This window comes from Crotalus tigris, unplaced genomic scaffold (genome assembly GCF_016545835.1).
Source record: "Crotalus tigris isolate CLP2741 ecotype Arizona unplaced genomic scaffold, ASM1654583v1 scf7180000020245.1906669, whole genome shotgun sequence".
Lineage (NCBI taxonomy): Eukaryota > Metazoa > Chordata > Lepidosauria > Squamata > Viperidae > Crotalus > Crotalus tigris.
In genome coordinates, this window is record NW_024097926.1 from 801,279 (window position 1) to 825,802 (window position 24,524).

A 24,524-nucleotide genomic window follows, 5' to 3' on the forward strand; every position below is an offset into this window, starting at 1 on the left:
CGTGCCACTAACTCAACAACTGTGGCAAGGAAAGTCGTAACATGGGACAAAACCCACTTAACCAATGTTTCACTATGCAACAGAAATCTTGGGCTCAGTTTTGGCCTTAAGTCGAGGACTTCCCTGGAGTGCCAAAACTGCACTGTGCAAGCAGCGAGTTCTAATCCCCACGGCCACGCATGATGCTGTCCGGGTTATGCCAATCTCAAGCAGGGCTCTTGCAAAACCCGGGATGGCCTACCTGGGAAATAGTTCACCGTAACGTTTTTGAGGAACCCTGAACAGGGAAGAGACAGACAGGAAGAGAAGAAGGGAAAATTGAGGTAGGGAAAATGATCACAAACCGAGATCAGAGGTGCAGAGTGCGAAACGTACGGAGAAGGCATGTAGCTCGATCGGAAACTGGGGCAACGGCAAGAGACGGGCTTGGTTAATCTTGCTTCCATCGACATCTCTTCCAAATCCCTCTTAAGAGGATCAAAGAGAATCCCGGAAGTCACGCATGTGTCACGCAGGGTTAAGCACGGGATCCTCTGAATCACGGTTGCCTCACGGCTCCCGAATCCGGGTCATTTTCCAAAGCACAAAGCCAAAAAAAAAAAAAAACACACACACCAGCAAATATTTAAGACTTCTAAACTTCGCGGGCTGTATTGCAGCTGCCTCCCAACGTGAGCAACAATTAAGAAAGCACACGTCCTCAACTTACAACAGTTCATTTAATGACCGTTAGAAGTTACAACGGCACCGAGAAAAGGGCCTTATGACTGTTTTTCACACTTACGACTGTTGCAGCCTCCTCACGGTCATGTGATCAAAATTCAGAGGTTTGACAACCGACTCCTATTTATGACGGTCCCCGGGTCACGCGATCCCCTTTTTGCATCCTTAAAAGTCAACGCGGAGGCCAGATTCGCTGAACTAATTGTTACTAATTGAACAACTGCAGTGATTCACTTAAATGTCGCAAGAAAGGTCGTAAAATGGGGCACAAACTCACTTAGGAAATGTCGAGGACTACCTGCACAAACCGGATTATCTGACCACAGGGACACATTTTTCAGTGCTGTGGTAACTTTGAACGGTCACTAAAGGAACTGTTTATAAGCCAAGGACTAATTGTACTTTCTGATCTGCACCGTTCGGTCGGTGTCGTTTCCCAATAAAGTAGAATTCGTTCACCTGGTCGTGTTTCCTGCCTCGTCTACTGAGGTAAGCCTGACAGGTCGTTAAGTGAGGACTAGCGGTTAACTACCGGCGGTGGAATTCTGGGAGTTGAAGTCCAGACATCTTAAGGTTGCTAAGGCTGAGAAAGAACGGGTCAGGGAGGAGGGAAATGTCTTGGCTGGAAGGGGACCCCCCCCACCTTTAGGGGCTGCTGTGTGTCCTGCGGCATCTTCGTCCCGGTCGTGTTTCGGGGTGTCTTCCATCTCCTCGTCGCTTTCAGCAAAATCCCCCAAATTGCCGATGTCGGAAGGCTTGAAACTCATCAAACTGGCCAGGCTTTGCATGTCTTCATCCCTGGGGAGAGAACCGGAGCCATCATCGTTTTTATTTTTAATCTCCCGCTTCCCCCCCTGCATTTTGGGATGCGCAAAATATCCCAGGCTGGGCTTCACACGGGATGGGATAAAATCGGTGTTGTTTTTGCAGCTGTTTCGTTCCGTTCTAGGGTGGCTAGTGTAGGTAGTGGAGGGGCTTTGTGTGTTCTCTCTGGTGCGTTGTGGGAATGCAATTGATATTTTCGTTTATTTATAGCCCTGCCTTTATTGTTTTGGCAAATAACTCAAGGCAGAGAACGTATCCAATGTTCTTTCTTCCTCTTATTTTGCTCACAACAGGCCTGTGAGGTGGGCTGGCTGAGAGAGAGAGAGAGAGAAACTGGCCCAAAGTCACCCAGCCAGCTTTCATGCCTAAGGTGGGACTAGAACTCACCGTCTCCTGGTGATTGGCCCAGAGTCACCCAGCTGCTTTTGTGCCTAAGCGGAACTAGAACTCACCGTCTCCTGGTGATTGGCCCAAAGACACCCAGCCAGCTTTCAGGCTAAGGCTAGAACTCAGTCTCCTGGTGATTGGCCCAGAATCACCCAGTTGCCTTTCATGCCTAAGCGGAACTAGAACTCACCGTCTCCTGGTGATTGGCCCAAAGTCACCTAGCTGCCTTTCGTGCCTAAGGTGGGATTAGAACTCACTCCCGGTTTCTATCCTGATGCCTTAACCACTAGACCAAACTTCTCTCTCTCCCTCCCTCTCTCTCTCTTTCTCACACACACACACACATACACACAGGTAGTCCTTGACTTAAACAACCATTCATTTAGGTTACAACAGCACTGAAAAAAATGATTTATGACCATTTTTAACACCGTTGTAACATCCCCACAGTCATGTGATCAAAATTCAGACATTTGGCAACTGACTCATATTTATGACGGTCACAGTGTCCCTGGATCACGTCATCCCCTTTTGCGACTTTCTGGCAAGCAAAGTCAACGGGGGAAGCCAGATGTTATTAATTAAACAACTGGAGTGATTCGCTTAACAACCGTGCCAAGAAAGGGCGTAAAACGGGGCAAAGAGCGCCTCATGACTGTCTCGCTTAGCCACAGAAATTATGGGGCTCAATTGCGGTCGTAAGTCGAGGACTACCCGTGCAGACCAGGAGAACGTCAACCCCAGCTTTCTAAGAAGGATTCTTCCACGCTCTGTGACTCACGTGGCTTTTCCCTCGTGCAAGAAGACGCACGAGAGAGTCAGCTGGAGCGACGCGGCCACCACTTTCACGGACTTGGGCTTCAGCTTCAGGTTCAAATCCACCTGGTTGGGCATCTGGCTGGCAAAGCGCTTCAAGTTGAGGTCGACCGAGGCGAGGACCTTACGTTGCCCCTTCGATTCCTGGCATGAGAATTGCAAATTTTTAATTGGTGAAATTCCTCTCTCGCCCACCCATTTTTTCATTGCATCATTCGAACACAAGACTGAAATCTTCCCCAAACGGTTATAAAAGCAGAAATCGCTCCAGTCAAGGCCAGAAAATTAAACTGTAAATGGATGTCTAAATAGGCTTTCTGAAGAAGTCCTTAACATCCGTCAAATTCGAGTGAAAAAGGGCATAATATGGAGAAGTCGGGAAGAAGGAAAGAGGATTTACGGTGGCAGGGAGTTCCACAGTTTAGATTTTTTTTTTTTAGATAACCTCATTTTTTACTGTGGGCACAAATAGCACACATTAAAAATGACATTGAGTTGCTTGCTCTCCAAGTGTACACATACATAACACACATTTAAAATATACTATATACAACATATGTATAGACCTACGCATCGACATATAAGTAATATATAAATATTAAGTGTACGTTCCAGCCATCCTTGCCTCAAAGGACAAAAAAAAATTAAAAAAAAATTAAAGATTTTAAAAGGAAGCCGAGAATGAGTTTCAATGGCGTTGTAAAAAGTGATTTAGGACCGGTCCTCACACTTATGACCGTTATAGCATCCTCACAGTCATACAAAATTCAGGCACTTGGCGGCCAATATGCATTTATAACAATTGCGACATCGTAATGCTTATTGAAATGAATGGGTTCACTTAATGACCGTCCCCCCAAAAAAGGCCAGAAATTTATTTCCAGTCATGTAGGTACCTCCCTTTAGGACTCTAATGACTTATGACTATAATTCTGAGCTCAATGGCGGTTGTAAGCCGAGGACTATCTTTAATCAAAGGGTATGAGAGACTCTTTGGCTTTTTAAAAAATCCACGTAGTCCCCAACTTACAACAGTCCATTTAGTGACCGTTCAAAGTTACAACGGCACTGAGAAAAGGGACTCGTGACCGTTTTTCACACTTACGGCCGTTGTGGCATCACGTGATCAAAAGTCAGCCGCTTGGCTACTGACTCATATTTATGACGGTCGCAGCATCCCGGGGTCACCAGATCCCCTTTTGCGACCTTCTGACAAGCCAAGTCAATGGGGAAGCCGGATTCACTTAACGACCGGGTTCCTAACTTAACAACTTCAGGGATTCACTTAACAAATGGGGCAAGGAAAGTCGTAAAATGGGGCAAAACTCACTTAGCAACCGAAAATTGGGGCTCAGTTGCGATCGTAAGTTGAGGGCTACCTGTATTGACCAACTAAAGATCTGAGGCAATTTCCAGAAAAGCATTTTCCCGCCAATTTTGCTGTAAAACCTGCAGGCGAATCTCCCTGTCCTGTCCAGAATCTAACCCAATTTTTAAGACGTACATTTTCCACCACAAAGGTCCAATCTTTATCTTCGTATTCTTCCACATGGGGGTCCTGGAAAACAAAAGTAGAGAGTCAGCTGGAGGGTCTTCAAAAACACCCAGAGTTTGATCCACCTTTACATAAGAGGACATGCATTAGCAACAAGGCACAATTTAATTAGAATAAAAGGGACCTTGGAGGTCTTCTAGTCCAACCCACTGCTCAAGCAAAAACTATTTACTATTCTGGACCAATGGTTGTCCAATCTCTTCTTAAAAGCCTCGTGATGGAGCAGCCACAACTTCTGGTGGCAAACTGTTCCACTGGTTAATTGCTCTCACTGTCAGGAAATTTCTACTTAGTTCCAGGTTATTTCTCTCCTTGATTAGTTTCCATCTGTTGTTTCTTCTCCTGCCCTCAGGACCTAGAGAATAAGTCAATTCCCTCTTCTTTCTGGCAGTCTCCCAAATATTGGAAGATGCTATCATGCCACTCCTAATCCTTCTCTTCGATAGGCTAGAGATACACCAAGTTTCTGCTAGGCAGGAAACAAACCCCTTTCTTGAAATACAAATTAATTCCGCCTGCTTGGATGAGCTACTGTCTTCCTAGACCAGGGGTAGGCAACCTTGGCTCTTTTATGACTCGTGGACTTCAACTCCCAGAATTCCTAAGCCAGCCATGCTGAGGGGAAAGGGAGAGGTTTCCAAGCTGAGCCAGGCTGGCTGAGGAATTCTGGGAGTTGAAGTCCACGAGTCATGAGGGGGCCAAAGTTTCCTCACGCTGGCTCAGGAATTCTGGGAGTTGAAGTCCACGAGTCATGAGGGGGCCAAAGTTTCCTCACGCTGGCTCAGGAATTCTGGGAGTTGAAGTCCACCAGTCATGAGGGGGCCATAGTTCCCCCACGCTGGCTCAGGAATTCTGGGAGTTGAAGTCCACAAGTCATGGAGGGGGCAGTTTTCCCCACGCTGGCTCAGGAATTCTGGGAGTTGAAGTCCACGAGTCATGAGGGGGCCAAAGTTTCCTCACGCTGGCTCAGGAATTCTGGGAGTTGAAGTCCACGAGTCATGAGGGGGCCAAAGTTTCCTCACGCTGGCTCAGGAATTCTGGGAGTTGAAGTCCACCAGTCATGAGGGGGCCATAGTTCCCCCACGCTGGCTCAGGAATTCTGGGAGTTGAAGTCCACAAGTCATGGAGGGGGCAGTTTTCCCCACGCTGGCTCAGGAATTCTGGGAGTTGAAGTCCACGAGTCATGAGGGGGCCAAAGTTTCCTCACGCTGGCTCAGGAATTCTGGGAGTTGAAGTCCACGAGTCATGAGGGGGCCAAAGTTTCCTCACGCTGGCTCAGGAATTCTGGGAGTTGAAGTCCACCAGTCATGAGGGGGCCATAGTTCCCCCACGCTGGCTCAGGAATTCTGGGAGTTGAAGTCCACGAGTCATAAAAGAGTCAAGGTTCCCCCACCCCTGTCCAAGGCTGCTGCCAGGGAAGACAGTTGCAGCTCTTAATAGTCCAGGAATTATTTAACTCCTCAAATAGTTAAATTTAAGTTTTTCTATGTACAAAGGCCTCTCCTGTGAAACAGGGACCCTGCCTCCTTATGCAATAAATTGCAATGCTGTGCAACTCAAAATTGCTAGCATTTTCTCCGTTTTTCTGGTGTGCCTTGGACGCGCACCCAAAATGCAGAAGCGGTGAATGCTCCAACACTGGAAGTTTTTAAGAAGAGACTGGACAGCCATTTGTCCGAAATGGTGGTATAGGGTTTCCTGCCTGAGCAGGGGGTTGGACTAGATGACCTCCAAGGTCCCTTCCAACTTTATTATTATTATTATTTTAAAAGCATGGATCAGGGCAATGTGTGAATGAGATTCTCTTATATTTGGCGACAGGGTCCTCGTTCCGACGACGCAATTCCCGTACCCGGTAAAGTGTGACCATAATGTCCACGTTTTCCGGCACCATCCATACCACCTCGCCCCTGTAAGGATTCTTGATGCCCGGTTGCCAGCTGTGAGCCTGCGAAAAACCAGAACAAAAGAGATTAAAATTTTTAAACCGCCCCCCCAACACAAAATAATACAAAATATAGGGAGCCCTCGCGTTACGGCCATAATGGAGCCCAAAATTTCTGTTGCTACGTAAAACGTTCGTTAAGGGAGTTTTGCCCCATTTTACGACCGTTCTTGCCACAGTTGCTAAGTGAATCACTGCAGTTGTTAAGTTAGTAACACGGTCGTTAAGTGAATCCGGCTTCCCCATTGACTTTGCTAGTTAGAAGGTCGCAAAAGGGGATCATGTGATCCTGGGACATTGCGACCGTCATAAGTACAAGTCAGTTGCCAATTGTCTGGATTTTGACCACATGACCATGGGGATGCTACAATGGTCGTTAAGTATGAAAAATGGTCATAAATTGCTTTTTTTCCGTGCCATTGTAACTTTGAACGGTCACTAAATGAACTGTTGTAAGTTAGACTAAGTTGTAAGTTGTAAATAAGGACTAGCTGTAGTTGAGACCTCTCCTATTGTCTACAGCAGGGGTCTTCTAACTTGGCCCTTTTATGACTTGTGGACTTCAACTCCCAGAATTCCTCACCTTGGAGCAAATCCGGCGGTTCCTCCGAGTCCAAACCACAACTAGCTTGTCTGGCTGCCTGTGGTTGGGAGAGATGAAACAGTCAGACAAAAGAACTAAACCAAAAGTGACCAAGCCACTAGTCCACAAGATTTCATTGGTGGTCAGGTTTGCAATTATCACACAGGGAGCAGGTTGATGTGGCGTAACCAGTGGGGTTTGTAGTAGGATCTCATACACATACTGTATGCACACAGACATAATTTGGGGAACATTTTACAATTTCTTCTAGAATAGTATTTCTCAATTTGAAAGTTTTAAAAGGCATTGATTTAAAATCCCAGAATCCCCCAGCCAGCGTGCTTTAAGATGGGTACACTTCAATCCCAGAATTCCCCTAGTTAATTTTATTGTGAGTTACACACTGACAATAAAGATATTGTATTCTTCTGAATCCTGGGGTTTCAAGCCCCTCCATCTTAAAGCAGCCAAGGTTGCCAATTGCTTCTCTCTTTGCCCTGTTCTACTATACACAATTACACTCAACTTCTGGGTCCTGAATGTCACCCACTTTCCATCCAAGGAATGACACAAGTCTGGTGTCATGTATACTGGAGTGAGACTATTGTGACGGCCATTAACAAGGATGGGCCAAGTTTAAGATGGGTGGAGTTCAACACTTGCTGGCTCGGGAATTCTGGGAGTTGAAGTCCACTTATCTTAAACTTGCAAAGGGTGAAAGAGAAACACTGGTCTAGAGGCTGGGGTGGGGGGCTACAGAAACCAGGAAAGGAACAATCTGGCCCTGAGGCGGCCAGTTGCTGACCAGGCTCAAGAGATCTTTGACCCATGTACATTGCACAACCATACATTTCTTCTTGACCACAATCATACTTTCCAAGAAGAGACTGGACAGCCATTTGCCCAGAATAGTATAGGCCGCAGGGCTAGGCAACCTCGGTTCTTTTATGACTCATGGACTTCAACTCCCAGAATTCCTGAGTCAGCATAGGATAGCTGACTCAGGAATTCTGGGAGTTGAAGTCCATGAGTCATAAAAGAGCCGAGGTTGCCTACTTCAGGTATAGGGTCTCCTGCCTGAGCAGACGGTTGGACTAGAAGACCTCCAAGGTCCCTTCCAGCTCTGTTTGATTCTGTTCTCGGTTCTATTTCTCAGAGAGCTCGGCACAAAAGCGTGGCAACCAGATCAAGGGCTGTGCACCGGCTCCTGTCCATCCCAGGGTTTATCTGCCTTCCCAGCCATGTGTGGGCGAGGTTCCTGACCGCCTGGGGAGCAGGGCTGGGCCGCACCCAGTTGCGGCACTGGGTGTTGCAAGAGGCTGGCTCTGCTAACTTCCCAGGAGACGCGCACGTCTTCCTCCGTTGCACCCATCCGGGCTTCTAAGGAAGTTTTAAGCTTCTTAACTTCTTAAGGAACCTATTAAGATTCTAAGGAATCTTCTAAGGAACCTTGTAAGATTCTAAAGAACCTTCTAAGGAAGCTTCTAAGATTCTAAGGAAGCTTCTAACTGCTTAAAGGAACCTATTAGGAATCTTATAAGGCAGGGCTTTTTAACCTTTTCACCCATGATACCACTTTTAGGATATGGCAACATCCGAGGACCACCAGTCGCCTAGCAAGGTGTCAAAAACTTGATGACCAAAAAAAAAAAAAAAAAAAAGTGATAAAAGTACAGGTAGTCCTCGACTTACAACAGTTCTCTTAGTGACTATTCAAAGTTACAATGGCACTGAAAAAAGTGCCCCCCAAGCCACAGCCGAGCAAGACACACCTGCCTGCCCGCCTGGCCGCACTCTTCCTCCTGTCCGAGGTTTTCATTGTTGTGAGCATTTCTGTTGAGGATTGGCAGCGGGGATGGGGTGGGGGGGTGTTTGGTTTTTATTCCCCCCCCCCGTCTGCTGGGTGGTTGCAGCAGGTTTTGGTCCCTTCACATGACCATGGGACACTGTGACCGTCATAAATATGAATCACTTGCCAAACATCTGAATGTAAATCACAAGACCCTGGAGATGCTGCAACATTCCAGCTGATTGGCGCTTCTTCTGGGCTGACTGGAAGTGCCAGGATCAGTGCTGAGCTCCAGCCGGACCCTGGCACTGATCCTGGTGCTTCCGCTGAGCCCTGACAGCCCTGCAGCTCCATTCCTCTCCCCTGCTACCACTTTTGTAGGATGGTCGCGTACCACCTGCCAGGTGCCAACGTACCACAGGTGGTACCCGTACCACTAGTTGTAAAGGCTTGTTCTAAGGAATCTTCTAACTTCTTAAGGAACCTTCTAAGATTCTAAGGGATCTTCTAAATTCTTAAGGGAACCTCTGAGATTCTAAGGAACCTTCTTAGATTTTAAGCATGGTAGATTTTTTTTTTTTGCTATCCCAATTATTGCAATATTTGAAATTTTACGTATTGTGGGAGAGGGGGGGAGTTTGGCTGGGGATGGACTGGCTGGGGAATTCTGGGAGTTGAAGTCCACACATCTTAAACTTGTCAAGGTTGAGAAATTCTGGTCTCTGGTATGGGTTATGTTATTAATTGCAAATTCTCATCTGTCCTTACCCCTCATCTCCTTGTTGCTTGGAGAGATTTGATGTTTCTCTCATTTCTCCAGGCTAGTGGCCAAAAGCTAAATTTAGCTGGGGGGGGGGGAAAGAGTCATTAATCTAGTCAGGTGTTGGGTTAAATCTGGTTGCTAACGAAATCCGATAGCTTTCCTCCTCTGTTCAATGTCAACCAGATCCATCAGAGAGATTTCAGTGGAGGCTAGATCTGTGGGGGTGGGGGAGGCAAGGAAACCTAGAGACCCTTGCAAGACTTAATGTTCATTTATTTATTAAATTTATTTGCCACTCATCGGATGCTGTGCAGTTAACTTGCCCAGCTTCCTATACTGGTTTTAATTTTAAGCCTGGCTAATTTGGGTTTTGGGAGGCACAGAATTCAGAGCCCTGTCCCCATCGCAAAAATGGGTTCATTCAGTAAGCAACGGGTGGCACTTTTCTTGCCACAGTTGTTAAGTGAATCCCTGGAGTTGCTAAGTTAGTCACATGGTCATTAAGCGGATCCCCGTTGACTTTGCTTGTCAGGCGGTAGCAAAAGAGTATCGCGTGACTCCAGGGACACTGCAACCGTCATAAGTATGAGTCCATTGCCAAGCGTCTAAATTTTGATCGCGTGACCATGGGGAGACTGCCACGGTCATAAGAGTGAAAAATGGTCGTAAGTCCCTTTATTCAGTGCCGTTGTAACTTCGAAGGGTCACTAAGAGAACGGTTGTAAATCAGGGGTTGATCACCTGTCACAGAATAACATGAGCTGGAAGGGACCGTGGAGGTCATCTAGTCCAACCCCCTGCTCAGGCAGGAAACCCTATACAATTTCGGACAAATGGCTGTCCAGTCTCTTCTTAAAAACTTCCAGTGTCGGAGCATTCACCGCTTCTGGAGGCAGGTGGTTCCGCTGGTTAATTGTTCTGTCAGGAAGTTTCTCCTCAGTTCTAGGCTGCTTCTCTCTTTGATTCGTTTCCATTTGTTGCCTTTGCAAAATGGCCGACTTTTTCTGGAGAAGGCCTCTTTACGGCTCCCAAACCCCAGAATTGCCGGGGAGGCCGTTGCCTTCAAACAGACGTGCCCACTGCTCATCCCCATCCTGGAGATGGGGATCTGGAGCCAAGGCTCAGCCCCAGGCGTCCTTCCGGGCAGCGCCTTAGGCGTGGCGTCTCAGAACATGCACAGACTGCCAAACTGAATGACAAAAAGCTGCCTCACCGAAGCAACCGAGTCTGGCTTCGGCCTAGCGTCTCTTGCGAAGACAGACTTGGCTCGTACGGGCTGCTAGGATGCCCGAGGCCTGGCGCGCCAAGGCCAGGCTGAACCGTGCCCAGCTGGGGCAACCCGGGTGGCACCGGGAGCAGAGCGCTGGGTGAGCCTGCCGTGAGGAAATGGGCCCCCCGAAAAAATCCCCAGTCCCAACGAGGCTGGAGTCTCTTTTTTCTCTTGCAAAGTTCCTCCATTTCTTCTTCTTTTCTTTTAGTCCACGTGGAAGGAAGGCGCCTCGTGATTCAAGCCCAGAGCATATTTCTGTTTTCTTGCCCGTTTCCCCCCCCCCTTCTTTTCCGTTTACAGCTCAAATATTTATCATTTCCCAAACCTTATAAGGAGGAACAGAACGGGGCGAGGAGAGAAAACAGGAACACGTTCCCTGGCAGCCAGGCTCTCCCCTCCTTCTGGTCTCCTCCACCCAAAAATGCGTCCAGAAAAACAACGGAGAAACTCCGTGGACTCGGAAATCTTTGCAGAGGTCCAGGGGGCTCTCTTGGATACTGCAGTGCCTATCATTCCCAGCCAACCGGCACAGCGGCTGGCATCGTCTTTGTCCTGTGGGGCTGCGACCCCCCCCCAAGCATCCCCAGCACGGGGAGATGATGGGAGTTGTAATCTAACTTTGTCAAGGTGCGAAGATTTGTGTCAGAGGAATCAACGGCCCATCCGTGCGTTTGCAGCCACCAGCTTTGTAGGTACAACACAGAAACCTCCAGGAAAATGTGGGGTTTGATCCCCTGAGCTGCATCTTTCCTCTTGCACGATCCGACCCCGTTTTTCTCTCCTTTTCTTATTTTATTCTCCAGTCAAACCTCATAGGAAGACAGCTACCGTTGCATGCGCTAAACCTGGCTTAACTAGACCATGGTTTACCAAAGCAGGTCAATCACCTAGCTTCATCCCACATGGCGAGCCATACTGACTAGGTTCATGCAAGCCCCTAAAGCACAGAGAATCGAAGAATTGGAAGGAACCCTGGAGATCTTCTAGTCCAACACACACACACACCCCCGCCGTCCTGAGTTAAGAGTCCCAGCAAAATGGCTGTTCAGCTTTTCTTTTAAAAAGTCAGAAAAATTCTTTATTTCCGGTTTGAATTTCCCTTTGCGAAGTTTCCACTGATGGGTTCCTGTCCTATCCCTCAGGCATTTTGGAGAATAAATCCATACCCTTGGCTGGCTGGGGAATTCTGGGAGTTGAAGTCCACCCATCCTCAAAGCATGCTGGCAGGGGAATTCTGGGAATTGTCCACCCATCCTCAAAGCAGGCTGGATAGGGAATTCTGGGAGTTGAAGTCCACCCATCTTAAAGCATGCTGGCTGGGGAATTCTGGGAGTTGGTTCACCTCTCTTAAAGCTTGTTAGCTGGGGAATTCTGGGACTTACAAGTCCACCCACCTCAAAGTCTGCAAGGTAGAGGAACAGTCTGCACCCTTTGCAAAAGTAATTTTAACCTAGCTAACCCAACTGGCGTGCATTCCTTTGCCTGGTGAAAAGTCAGCAACTGTAAACCAATTTCTGCTCCGTGGTGTTAACATTAGACACACCCTGCTAAGTTTTCAAGCAAATAAATGAAAGGAAATAAGTAAAGCCTCTGACGGCGTGGTAACCCCACGTGGTCTCTTTCTGTAAAGGTCAGCAGGGCCGTGTTCAGCACGGCCACTCCTCCACTGAGCAGGGGTTGGGCTAAATGACCTCTAGGATCCCCAGGACAGTAACATTTCCACCACGATCCTTTCACAGGCGAGGCCTTTGCCTCATTTTAAAACCAGCTGTCAAAAGCCTGACAGGGCAAAATGGTAAAGAGGGAAGTTCAGAGAGGCTGGTTCTCAGAAGCAGCCAGAAACGTAAATTCCTGTGCTGAATAATGTCAACAGGCTGAACGAGGTTTGTCCATCTATTTGTCTATCTATCATCGATCTTCCATTTCAGTTTCAATCGGAATAGCTGGAAGGGACCTTAGAGGTCTTCTAGCCCAGCCCCCTGCTCAGGCAGGAAACCCTACACCATTTCAGACATGTGGCTGTCCAGTTTCTTCTTAAAAGCCTCCAGTGATGGAGCACCCAAAACCTCTGGAGGCAGGTTGTTCCACTGATTAATTGTCCTCACTGTCAGGAAGTTTCTCCTTAGTTCTAGGTTGCTTCTCTCCTTGATTAGTTTCCATCCGTTGCTTCTTGTCCTGCCTTCAGTCGCTTTGGAGAATAGGTTGACCCCCTCCTCTTTGTGACAGCCCAAAACTGGATGTAGTATTCTAGGTGGGGTCTTACTAAGGTTCTATCTATCTATCTATCTATCTATCTATCTATCTATCTATCTATCTATCCATCCATCCATCCATCCACCCCATCCACCATTATCCACTCCATCCATCCACCCCATCCACCATCATCCACCCCATCCATCCATCCATCCATCCATCCATATCTATCTATCTATCTATCTATCTATCTATCTATCTATCTATCTATCTATCTATCTGTCTGTCTATCTATCTCCATTGTGTCTACCTGACTATCCTGTCCTGTCCTGTCCTGTCCTGTCCTGTCCTGCCTGCCTATCTATCACAAAATCATGGCTATCTATGTATCTATCTCCAATCTGGCATATTTTATTCGAATTGCTTATGACGAGCGACAGATCTTATTAAGTAGGAAGGAAGTTTTTTCTGTTAGTTATTTCTGTCAGATCTACAAAAATAACAGTGAAGGAATGATCAATTCTAGCCTGGACAGTTTAGCAACACAAAAGCCAACAAACACCCCCCCTCCCAAATTAAAAGACCTCCATGGTTCCTTCCAGCTCTGATATTCTTCTATTATTATTATTATTATTATTATTATTATTATTATTACTTCTTAAACTTGCTAAGGTTGAGAAACACTGGACTTTACCAGGTTTTGCAGAGATACAGTCATGCCAAGTTTATCCAGACCTCTCTGTCCTATGCTGCCCCATCATTCTGTAACTTCCAGGATTGACTACTACATGGCACTATATATGGACCTGCCCTTGAAGACAGCTCCAAGTGTCACCAGGTGCATAATACCACGCTACATCAAAAATACCAGGACATATGAACACAACTAACCTTTTCCACACCATCACAGACTGGATTTCATTCAAGCGCATCACGCTGCACACAGTTTTAAAACTTTCAAAACACTTTTAATCCAGACCCCTCCCCCAGTCCGGAATCTCCCCCCCCCCCCAATTTCCAGCAAGCAGCAATTCTGGGACTTATAGTTTCAGTTTAGGTCAGGGGAGACGGTAACTTGTCAAATCAAAAACGTAATCACCAAACATTTTCTTATGGACTAGCGACTTGGTACATCTGGCAGAGGAATGCGCGCTTTCAACAAGTGGATAATATTAAAGTATAAAAATGTGACATCGATATGAAGTCAAAGATGGCATCCCACACTTGCAGCACAATTAAAAGACAGTTGCAATAGCTGTGCAATTAGAACCCAACTAAAAAATTCTACTCAAAGAGACTTGGGTTTTCCACCTCGAAAACAGTTTCAAAATGATTATATATATATATTTTTTTTCGAACAAGCATTTGGCTTTCCCGTCACTTTCTGTGGTTATTTTTAATCTGGGGGGAATTTATTTTTTGGGGCGGGGGGCCTTTCAGAAAAAAACATTTGGTTGTGCTTGTCCCTTACAGCTGTTTTCCAGATTCTTCCTGGCTTTCTTTTAATCCTGACACGAGGCCTTGAGTTATTTACATAACGAAGCGGGACGGCGTTTTGAATATAGACAATCAAACATTAATATCCTTTCTACCTCACCTCCATTCACCACTTCCTGGTGTGCAAACCCCACCCACTAAATTCTGTAATTTATTTTTTTTCCCCCCTCTAAAGATTCTGGTTCAAAGCTCACAAAAGGAGGAAGTTGTGTCATATATGCCCTGTTTAGCCCTGCCCTACCTGGAAAGGCCAAACAAACAAACAAAAAAAACCACCCCAACAAAATTTGGATTTTTTTTCTCTCTCTCTCCATTGCACCCGCACGCAGCTGAGATTTCTTGCCTAAGTAAGAAGCAGGATTCTAGTCCTCATGAATCTGGCTCAAGGCCTAACGGGAAGAGGAACATGCTCTTTGCAGATCCCCTTCAATGACAGCTTTAGAGGCTGGCATTCACACCAGCCCAGCCTTGATTCGGTTTAAATGTTGCTTTTTTTGTGGGGTGGGGTGGGGTGTCAGGAGATGGTTCCAAAATCAGCCTTTGGGGGCATTAATTTCTCTACTGGGGGGGGTGGAATCCAGAAAAAAGGGGATTGATGTCCAGGTTTGGCCCCAGCTTGCAAAGCAAGGGTGGAGGGGGTCCCTTTTTCCTACTAAGCCCCCCAGAGAGAGACTGCTAAGGGGGGGGCTTCCTCTGCTGGCTCGCCTGTCCTACCTTGCAGGGCCGTTGTGCCAGCTTTTCCAAGCGGCTCCAAGGAGAGGCGCCATCCCCGAAAGACCCCCCTGCTGGATGGGTCGCACCCGACCCCCCACCCACCCACCCCAGCCCCCCCCCGGGAGGGGCCCGATTCACCATTTCTTGGTGCACTCCACCACCAGCTCCTGGTAGCAGGCGACGAAGCGGAACTTGGCGGCCCGCTTGCCGACCCGCTGCAGCCGCTTCCAGACGGAGCTCATGGCCGGGCTGCCCCGTCACCGCCGCCCCATTTCCCCCCGCCGCCTCTCCGGCCGGCCGCCTGCGAGGAAGTCCGGGCGGGCGGCGAGAAAGTGGCAAGGCAAGGCGGAGGAAAGGAGGCGTGGCGGAGCAGGGAAGGGGGCGTGACCGAGGAGGGGGCGTGGCAGGTCTCCGCCCTCCCCTCCCCCTCCGACGGGAGTCCCCGCAAGAGGTGGAGGGGGGAGGTGCGGGGATTCCCCGAACGGGGCTGCGTTCCCACGGGCGGCTAACACGGGTGTCTGCACGCTGGTGGGATTCCCGCCCCGAAGTCCCCAGGTTTATACATAGGTTGTACAGAGAGAGCATGTTTAAATGTGCGGTGTGTGTGTGTGTGTGTGTGTGTGTGTGTACGCTTTTGAGAGCGAGCAACAACATTTCTTTTTTAATGTGTGCCAATGTGCCCACAATAAAAAAATGACTATTAATAAAGGTTATATATATATAATCTATCTATCTGTTCTCTCTATCATCTATCTGACCTCTGTATATATCATCTGATTCACCCCTCTATCATCTATCTATCTATCTATCTATCTATCTATCTATCTATCTATCTCTATCTTTTTCTCTATCTGCTCTATATATATCTCATCTATCATCTATCACGTCTGTCTGTCTATCTATCTATCTGCTCTATCATCTATCTAATATCTCATCTATCTGATCCCTTTCTCCATTATCTATCCATCTGATCTCTATCTGCTCTATCATCTATCATCTATCTGCTCTATCATCTGATCTCTCTCGATCATCTATTTAATCTCTCTCATCTATCTGATCCCTCTCTCTTCATCTATCTATCTATCTATCTATCTATCTATCTATCTATCTATCTATCTATCTATCTATCCATCCATCCATCCATCCATCCATCCGATCTCTCTCTCCCCGCCCCAACCCGGATCTGGAGGACCCCCAGGACGGGGCTGGTAGGGATCATGGCAAATGATCACAGTTAAGTCTTTTTGTTACGGTTTTGATCACAGTCAGTGTCAGATGTTCACAGATCTTGGTTGAGGTAGAACAAAGCGAAGCATTGCCTGATCTGGTTAATGGTGGGGATGGGAGACCACTAGGAAATCACCGGTTTGCAGGGAAATTCCAAAAAAAGCTACACAAATGTATCCAGAAAATTGCCAGGATGGAGATACTTAAATTTAAAACTTTCCCAGTTCAAGACAAAAGCAGAAACATCAACCCAAACAGATTTTAGTTTTAAGACTCTTTTACGTATTGAATATGGCTTCAGTTCGGTAACCAGATCAAGGGTGGTGTGTAAATATGGCCTAAGAATGCCTGCGTTGGCTCCTTGTTTATTCTCCTCCCTCTGCACCTTTCCTTGCGTGCTGACTCTCTCCGGTGGAAAGCATGAGGTCACACAGCTTTCTTCGCTTTAATTGCTAATTTTTTTTAAAACAAATCAAATGAAAAGCTTCTTTTGAGTTCGTCTCTGCCTCTTTTCCCCTCCTTCCTCTCTTTCTGCCTTTCCAGATGCTTCGTTCCTGGCTCCGAAAGGATAAATAAAGAATCTTGTAAACCGATCCTGGATTCCAGCTTCGGATGGACGTGCTCTCATGGAAAATGATGCCCCCACATTTAGCAACCGAGGGACAGATTCTTCCCCAGACACGCCCCCAAAGGGTTGGGTTGTGTGTCTGTCTCTCTGTGTGTGTGTGTTCAAACCCAAACAGATGAAGTTCGTAACAACAGAGTACAGGTAGGTAGTCCTTCGGCGTACAGCCCCAATTGTGCCCCAAAATTTATGTTCCTAAGCGGGACGTTTGGGGAAAAGTACTTTAAAAGCAGCTGCTTATTACATATTATGAGTTGTGTCTGGAGTGGTTTTAGAATGGATCTCAACTGGCAAACTTATTGAAATTATTTTTCTGATGCCAGTGCAATCTGTTTCTTATATGCCTAGAGGCACTGTACTCATAACACTACCATATCACAAAAAAGATGTTGAGAGTTTGGAAAAAAATTCAGAGAAGAGCAACTAAGATGATCCAAAGTCTGGAGACTAAAACATAAAAGAATGGCTGCAGGACCTGGATTTGGCTAGTCCAGTGGTTCTCAACCTGTGGGCCGGGACCCCATTTGGGGTCCAACGACCATTTCACGGGGGTCGCCAAACAACGCAGTCCGTCATTTTTTTTCCCCTTTTCCTTAGCTGTGCTACTCCCTTTTATTCTATTGGCTTTTGAAAGCCAATAGAATAGACTCTCTTGAATAGAGTCTCATTCTATTGGCTTTCAAAAGCCAATAGGAATTGTCCAGGCTGTCTCTGCCCTGCTGAGCCCGCCAAAAGTCCCCTTCTGCAAACGGTGCTGCACCAGTTGAGTAGTCCTCGACTTACAACCGGTTGAGTAGTCCTCGACTTACGACCGGTTGGGGGTCACGGCATTAAAAAGGTTGAGAACCACTGGGCTAGTCTAAAGAAAGGAAGAAATAGGGGAGACATGATAGCAGCGTTCCAGTATTTGAGGGGCTGCCACAAGGAAGAGGGGTTCAAACTATTCTTCAAAGCACCAGAGGGAAGGACGAGAAACAATGGTTGGAAACTGAACAAAGAGAGAAGCAACCTGGAATTAAGGAGAAACTTCCTGACAATGAGGACAATCAACCAGTGGAACCGCTTGCCACCAGAAGCGGTGGGTGCTCCATCACTGGAGATTTTTAAGAAGAGACTAGATAGACAATCACCTGTCTGAGATGGTGTAGGTTCTCCTGCTTGAGCAGGGGGCTGGACTAGAAGACCTCCAAGGTCCCTTCCAGCTCCCTATTCTATTCTATTCTATTCTATTCTATTCTATTCTATTCTATTCTTTATTCCTATTCTATTCTATTCTATTCTATTCTATTCTATTCTATTCTATTCTATTCTATTCTTTCTTTATTCCTATTCTATTCTATTCTATTCTATTCTATTCTATTCTATTCTATTCTATTCTATTCCTAGCCTTTGTAACCAGACCACAGGTGTTCAACGTATTTATTATTAAACCTCCCCATCCTGGAAGCCACGTGGCCAACAGGCTGAGGGTGTTTTGACGTCCAACGAGAAGGCACCTCTGCCCGCGCGTGGAGTTCTTCTCTCTTCTTTCCCTTTAACTTAGCACTGCTCAAGATCCATCTCTTTGGGTTTTTTTGGTTTTTTTTTTTTAAATGGAAGAGGCTCAGAACGATGAATCATTTTCCTGGCTTCCCGTGGAAAAAAAGAAAAGAAATCCAGGAAGCCAAAACCGAATGCAACAGTCTCTCAGATGGGGTGTGGTGGCCCAAAGCTGCTCCTTAGAAATTCTGCTTTTTCTCTTCTTGAGACATTTTTAGTCCCCGTTTGGTGGGTTAAGAAAAAAAAAAAAAACCAACAATTTTTCCGCAAAAGCAACAGGTCTCCGGGATCCTGCTGTTAAAAAAAAAAAAAAAAAAATCCAATGAAGCAAGTTCAAGCAAGAAAGGTTCTAAAATGGAGCAGAATTCATTTAACAACGATGATTCCTTAGCAACAGAAATTTTGAGCTCAATTGAGGTGGAGAACTACCTATAACTGCCTCCAGAAGCGGTGAATGCTCCAACACGGGAAGTTTTTAAGAAGAGACTGGACAGCCATTTGTCCGGAATGGGATAGGGTTTCCTGCCTGAGCAGGGGGTTGGACTAGATGACCTCCAAGGTCCCTTCCAACTTTATTATTATTATTAGTGTTTCCCATCTTGAGCAACTTTTAACTCCCAGAACTGCACACTGGCTGGGGAATTCTGGGAGTTGAAGTCCACCCTTCCTCCTTCAAGTTTCCAAGTTTGAGAAACACCCATCTCGTCCAAGCCACGTCCCATTGTGGCTCTCCTTCGCAGTGTGGGTGGATTGCAAACACAACAGGAAGCCACAAACAATGGCCCGGGCCAGTGTTAAGAGGTGGGGAAAAATGTGAACTGGAGTAAGCAGGGAGGCAGCTCACCAAACTGGGGCTCCTTAAAGCTGAGTTGGTTTCAATTGCTGGGATCGCAGCCGAGAATGGAGAACGTAACAGCACCTCTGAGCATGCACGGAGTAGATTTCTAGGCCACAAGCTCGCCTCTCCCACTCCTGAAAAGCAGGGAATGGAGCAGGATTAAACTAAAATGAAAATAAAATATGAAATGAGCTGAGGAGAAAACTGATCCATCACCCTTGAGTCGTGGCAGTTTGGCTGCTTCATTCTGGAAAAGCCACAATCACTGATGCACAGATTTTTACAATCGGGAAACTGGGCCTGATTTTTAAGTGAAATCCAGGTCACTGCAATTGTCTTTGTGGTCCTGTCACTTTGTGAGCTCTGAATTCACAGCTGGGACTGGAACACACTCCGGCTCTTTGTTTCAAGAGACGGCCTCGCCTCCCACTTTGGCTGCCAGGGACCGTGGGGAAAAAAATTGGCCAAAATATTCCTTAACCATCCAACTTTGCCTTCTTCCTTCAAAGGATGGGAAGAACGAGTAGCAAACATTTTGCAACCCATTATCCTCTACCCAAATCCTCCTGGGTTTATTTCAAGCCTTTAAAAACCCCAAATAATAAGAATACTATTATTAAAAACAGTATGCAATTAAATTATTCAGCCAAGGTAAATTGGCTAGGGCAGTAGAACAGTCATAAAATCCAGCCCATGCAACATGGCCAGGTTTAAAAAAGAAAAAAACAACAACAAATGTTGTACACAGCACATTCCTAGCTAACTATTTCTTATCAGTGTGCAATTGAGGAGAAAGTGGGGTGCATCAGCCCCCCACAAAGGAAACTAACACCTATCATACAACACAACCTATCCGGCTGGTTTAACTGGGGCGGGTTCACAAACCTTTGTAAAGCCGCCCCTTTGCCAAATAAACCACACCAGGTGTCTTCTCCTAAGCCTTAAATCAGAGCTTAAATCAATAGCTCCTGTGACATGCTAAATCAAAGACAAATAAAACCCATGGGGTGGGGGGCAATTCACACCTCCCAGCCCCCTATTCTATGTTTATGCTAAAGGTTTGCAGCAGCAACATGCCAGAAGCAAAAGGAAGGTGCATCCAGAAGAATTTCCCATCCTCCCCCACCCTCTTAAATTTCTAATCAGGTCATCTCTTTCTTGCAAGTTTTCATTGCAAAATAAAATAAAATAAAATAAAATAATGCATTTGCAATACAAGTCTCTATGGTTTTATGTTTAGGGTCCTTGCCCAAAGCTCGGATCCTCAGAATTGCAAGCTGGACTGGCCATTCCTGTTTTTAAAAAGAAATTAAGTTCCTGGTCCTCATGATTCCAACTAGGCAGATTGGAAACCCAGGCATTTGGACAAGGAAAAGTCTCAGCCACTGATGTTAGTACCGCAGGGGAGCAAACATGGATTGGCACCCCAAAGACAAGGGACGGGCCTGAATCTCGTAGATAGGCAGCCAAGTCTTTCTTTTCCTCTAAATATCAAAAGAGTTTCAGAGGCGACTGGCATCTCCATGCAAGAGCAGGTAAATTTGATAAACTCAAAATTTTTACCCAGTAGAGGCTTGCGTTCTGAAGAACAGCCCAAGCAAATCCTCTCTTTTTCTTCCAGGAAAAACCTTCCACAAAATTTTTCAGCTCAGAGTTGCAGGTCTTTGTCCAAATAAATAAATACACTTCCCTTTCAATTTTCAGGTCAATTTCCCCAAATCTGGCCCCAATTCCAGATGTTGGTCTTGTCCTCCATGCAGGCCAAAAATTCTGGAAATTGGTGGGGGGGGGACACTAAATTGGAGGAAAAATGTCCCAGATCCTTGCCAGGTGGGGGAAGACAAGCTGGAGAGGCATTTTCAGATAATCCAGGTGATGTTCTAGTTCATCTGAACACTCCCTGAGTCTTTCCCAATGCTTTTTTTTTCAAAGACAATCCCAAACGGAAGAAAATTGAATTTACTACTGTTGCAGCCGGGACTGTCCACTCCGAAGCAGCCGCCTGCATTTCGTCGCTGCAGCCATCTCTTTCTGGAAAGGCCAAAGGAATTTTTATAGATTTCTCGGAAAAAGTCCAAGAGCTCCAGTGGAAAGCTGAAAACAGGCTGGATCGTTCCAGATATAAACCATGATGCCTTTTCCAATCCATATAATCCCAGCCGTCTTTTCCCAATGCCGTTTTCCAGGTCCGGCTCAGATCGCAATATGGAAGGAGTCCTTAAGCCACTGATCCCGGGAGTTTTGGGGTTGAAGAAAGCGTAGCTGCTGGGCCGGAGGCAGCTCTCGCTGCCCGTCCGGACTTAACGGGTCCAGGTCAAAATATTCCTCCTCATCCGAGAAGCCATTTTCAGCAGCCAGGCTGCCTTCCGAGTGCAGCGAGGATGACATATCCTGGAAGAGGCTTTTGAATTCCTGGATGGATTCATACAGAGACCAGAGTTGGCAAAGAAGGGACATGTCCAGTTGTCGGAGCCCCACCTGAAAACAGGGAAGAAAAGCAGAAGGATGAGCTCCGGAGCTGCCAGGATTCGAACCAGCAACCGATTAGGTGGAAAGCCCTGCCTTAAGTCAATACCTACAGCTTCTAGGGTGTTGCAATCTTGGCAACTTAAGATGGGTGGGCTTCAGTTCCATGCTTTGAGATGTCTGGACTTCAACCCCCAGAATTCCCTGGCCAGCCTGCTTTAAGATGGATGGACTTCAATTCCCAGAATTCCCTAGCCAGCCTGCTTTGAGCTGGATAGACTTCAACTCCCAGAAAACCCCAGCCAGCATGCTTTGAGATGGGTAGGCTTCATCTCCCATAGAGAAAGAAAGAAAGAAAGAAAGACAAAGGGTATAAAATTGGAGATGGTTTTGTCAGCAGCAAATGGGACAACTGGGGAATTCTGGGAGTTGAAGAACACAAGTCCTTGGACACCCTCGATTTTAGAATAAAAATTGATTTAAAATAAAATCAGCCAAACGGCCCCAGCTCTGAAAACCGGCACATTTAAATGAATTCCGAGGGAGTCTGCCGCCCTCTGGTGGAAAACAACTTGTAGTGCATAAGCTTTACACACACTTGTCAAGAACCGTCAATTTTAAAGGCCTTCCTAAATTTGATCCTATGACATACCTTTCTCCAAACTATCTTTACGCCTCATAGTTGCAGCAACCTCCTAAAACCTATCAGAAGTGCTGTACACCGAAAATGAGTGGATTCACACAACCACACCAAACTCGGGTTTATCAAAACTCATTGCAGAAGGGTGAGGCTGATGAGGCTCCACCTCTTAATCATCTACCTTGCAAAGACGTTGTGCAATTAAATCCAGAAAGTACTGCCAGCGTATGTGGTTTATGGTTAAGGCACCAGGCTAGAAAGCAGGAGACGGTGAGTTCTAGTCCCGCCTTAGGCATGAAAGCCATCTGGGTGACTTTGGTCCAGTCCCTCTCACTCTCCCTCCCTCTCACCCCAACTCACCTCACAGGGTTATCGTTGTGGGAAAAATAAGAAGGAAGAAGAGGTGTGGGATATATTGACCCCCTTGAGTGATTAGGAAAAATAATGAAGGTGAGGAACAAATAAAATAAAATAAAATAAAATAATAATAAAATAATAAAATAAAATAAAATAATAAAATAAAAAATAAAATAAAAATAAAATAAAATAAAATAAAATAATAAAATAAAATGAAATATAAAATAAAATAATAAAATAATAATAAAATAAAATAATAAAATAATAAAATAAAATAAAATAATAAAATAAAATAATAAAATAAAATAATAAAATAAATAATACAATAAAATAAAATAATAAAATAAAAATAATAAAATAAAATAAAATAAAGACAGCCCCGCTGCACCAAGTTTAGCCTTGGGATGATGTGAGTGGCTAATTTTAGAACTGCAATTTCATGGCCTTTTGTGCGCCAGTCGAGCGAACATGCGTGGCCCGGGTGCCCACCTCCCACGCCCCAGACCCAGTTGGCACAAACCGCGTTCTCTTGTCTTTGGGGGGGGGGAAGAGAAGCACCCCGCTTCCAACTTGTGACCCGGGTTCAAAGCAGCCCAGTCTCTTCCCCAAGGGCCCCGGTTCATGGCAAGGCTCTGCTTTGCACCCGGGGGAGGTGTGGGAAGAGGGGTGCTTTTGCCCCCCTCCCTCCTCCGGGCTTAAGAAAAACGGGGTGGCTGCAAACTTGGGGTCACCCGGAAGAGACGGGAGGGATGGCAATGTACTCGATCAATCAATCAATCAAAAGAAATCAAGGCACTCAGCCCCTGGGGTGGGAGGCGGGCAGGGCTGAGCTCTCGGCTTCTGCCAGGGGCTTTTCTGAAAACCAACCCTGCAAGGTGGGCTGGGTTGTCCCCCAAGTAGAGCCCGGCCGATGCGCATCCCAAGGACCCCCACGGAGCCCGCCTGGGGAGGGGGGGGCGCAGAATCCCCGGGACCCCCGCCCGCCCGCCTCACCATCTCCTTGCGCAGCACGGCCAGCGCGGCATCCAGGTTGGCGGGCCGGGGGCGGCGCGGGGGCTGCTGCGGCGGCGGCGGCGCTCTCTCCCCGCCGGGGGCTGCCTGGGCGCGGCGCAGGTCGTCCTGGATGCGCGACTTCTTGCTGTAGACCTTCTGGATCTCGCGCCACGCGCCGCCGCTGGAGTTGAGGATGCCGCTCAGCCCCTTGGGCAGCGGGGGCAGCCCCTCCAGCGCGCAGGCCTGGCCGGCCGGGGGCTCCGCGGGCGAGGGCGGAGGGCCGCTCATGGGGGCACTCGGCCTATGCTCAGAGGCGCTCTCGGCTGCAGCGCCCGCTCGGCCGCGCGCCTCCCTTTGTCTGCCGCGGCGGCGGCTCCTGCTGCGGCTGCTCCGCCGCGGCGCCCGGCTCGGCCGGCTGTGCGCGCAAGGACGCCGCCGCTTAAAGGGGCCCCGCCGGGCGGAGCGGGAGGCAGCGCGGCCTCTGGCTCGGCGGGGCAGGAGCCGCTCGGCTCGGCCGCCGGGCCGGCCTCCGGGGAGCCCGAGGCGCGATCCCACCGGCCGTCCCACTTGCAAGTAGACGGAGCTCTTTCCTTCCTTTCCCAATTCTTTCTATCCTTTTCTCCCATGTTTTTCCCTTCCTTCCATCCTTCTCTCTTTCCTTCCTTTCCCTTCCCTCTCTCCTTTCCCAATTCTTTCCTTCTTTCTCTCGATCCTTTTCTCCCATGTTTTCCCTTCCTTCCATCCTTCTCTTTTACTTCCCTCCCTCCCTCTCCCCTTTC

General features: G+C 47.2%; 2 protein-coding genes across 8 annotated transcripts in view; both read right to left on the reverse strand.

Annotated features, from left to right (window-relative positions):
- EHBP1L1 (EH domain binding protein 1 like 1) overlaps positions 1 to 15,418 on the reverse strand; it is a 35,460-nt gene extending 20,042 nt beyond the window's left edge. The window contains exons 1-7 of one of the 5 annotated variants that reach the window (XM_039366297.1): positions 15,199 to 15,418; positions 6,835 to 6,892; positions 6,159 to 6,254; positions 4,256 to 4,309; positions 2,717 to 2,895; positions 1,367 to 1,521; positions 242 to 277 (exon numbers count right to left, since the gene is read on the reverse strand). In XM_039366297.1, the coding sequence (XP_039222231.1) occupies positions 242 to 277; positions 1,367 to 1,521; positions 2,717 to 2,895; positions 4,256 to 4,309; positions 6,159 to 6,254; positions 6,835 to 6,892; positions 15,199 to 15,302 (682 nt within the window). In that variant the 5' untranslated portion in view covers positions 15,303 to 15,418. The remainder of the gene's footprint in view (positions 1 to 241; positions 278 to 1,366; positions 1,522 to 2,716; positions 2,896 to 4,255; positions 4,310 to 6,158; positions 6,255 to 6,834; positions 6,893 to 15,198) is intronic. The other 4 variants (XM_039366301.1, XM_039366300.1, XM_039366298.1 and 1 more) reach the window with 4 other exon arrangements.
- Positions 15,419 to 18,490: 3,072 nt separating this feature from the next.
- Positions 18,491 to 24,413, reverse strand: FAM89B (family with sequence similarity 89 member B). 3 transcript variants are annotated; one of them, XR_005559532.1, is made up of 4 exons: positions 23,746 to 24,413; positions 20,853 to 21,767; positions 19,296 to 19,423; positions 18,491 to 18,742 (listed from the first exon to the last, which is right to left on the reverse strand). XR_005559532.1 is itself a non-coding variant. In XM_039366306.1 (2 exons), exons 1-2 carry the CDS (start codon positions 24,031 to 24,033, stop codon positions 21,483 to 21,485), a joined length of 573 nt encoding a protein of 190 aa, XP_039222240.1. In that variant the 5' UTR covers positions 24,034 to 24,413; the 3' UTR covers positions 19,469 to 21,482. The 3 variants fall into 3 exon arrangements, 1 of the variants encoding a protein (XP_039222240.1); XR_005559531.1 differs by having other exon boundaries at positions 18,491 to 18,745; XM_039366306.1 differs by lacking the exons at positions 18,491 to 18,742; positions 19,296 to 19,423 and having other exon boundaries at positions 19,469 to 21,767.
- Positions 24,414 to 24,524: the final 111 nt, after the last annotated feature.

Coding starts and splice junctions, on each gene's coding strand:
- FAM89B (XM_039366306.1), bottom strand. CDS start 24,033: ATGAGCGGCCCTCCGCCCTCGCCCGCGGAGCCCCCGGCCGGCCAGGCC. Junction 21,768..23,745: donor CCGTGCTGCGCAAGGAGATG/GTGAGGCGGGCG, acceptor CCCTGTTTTCAG/GTGGGGCTCCGACAACTGGA.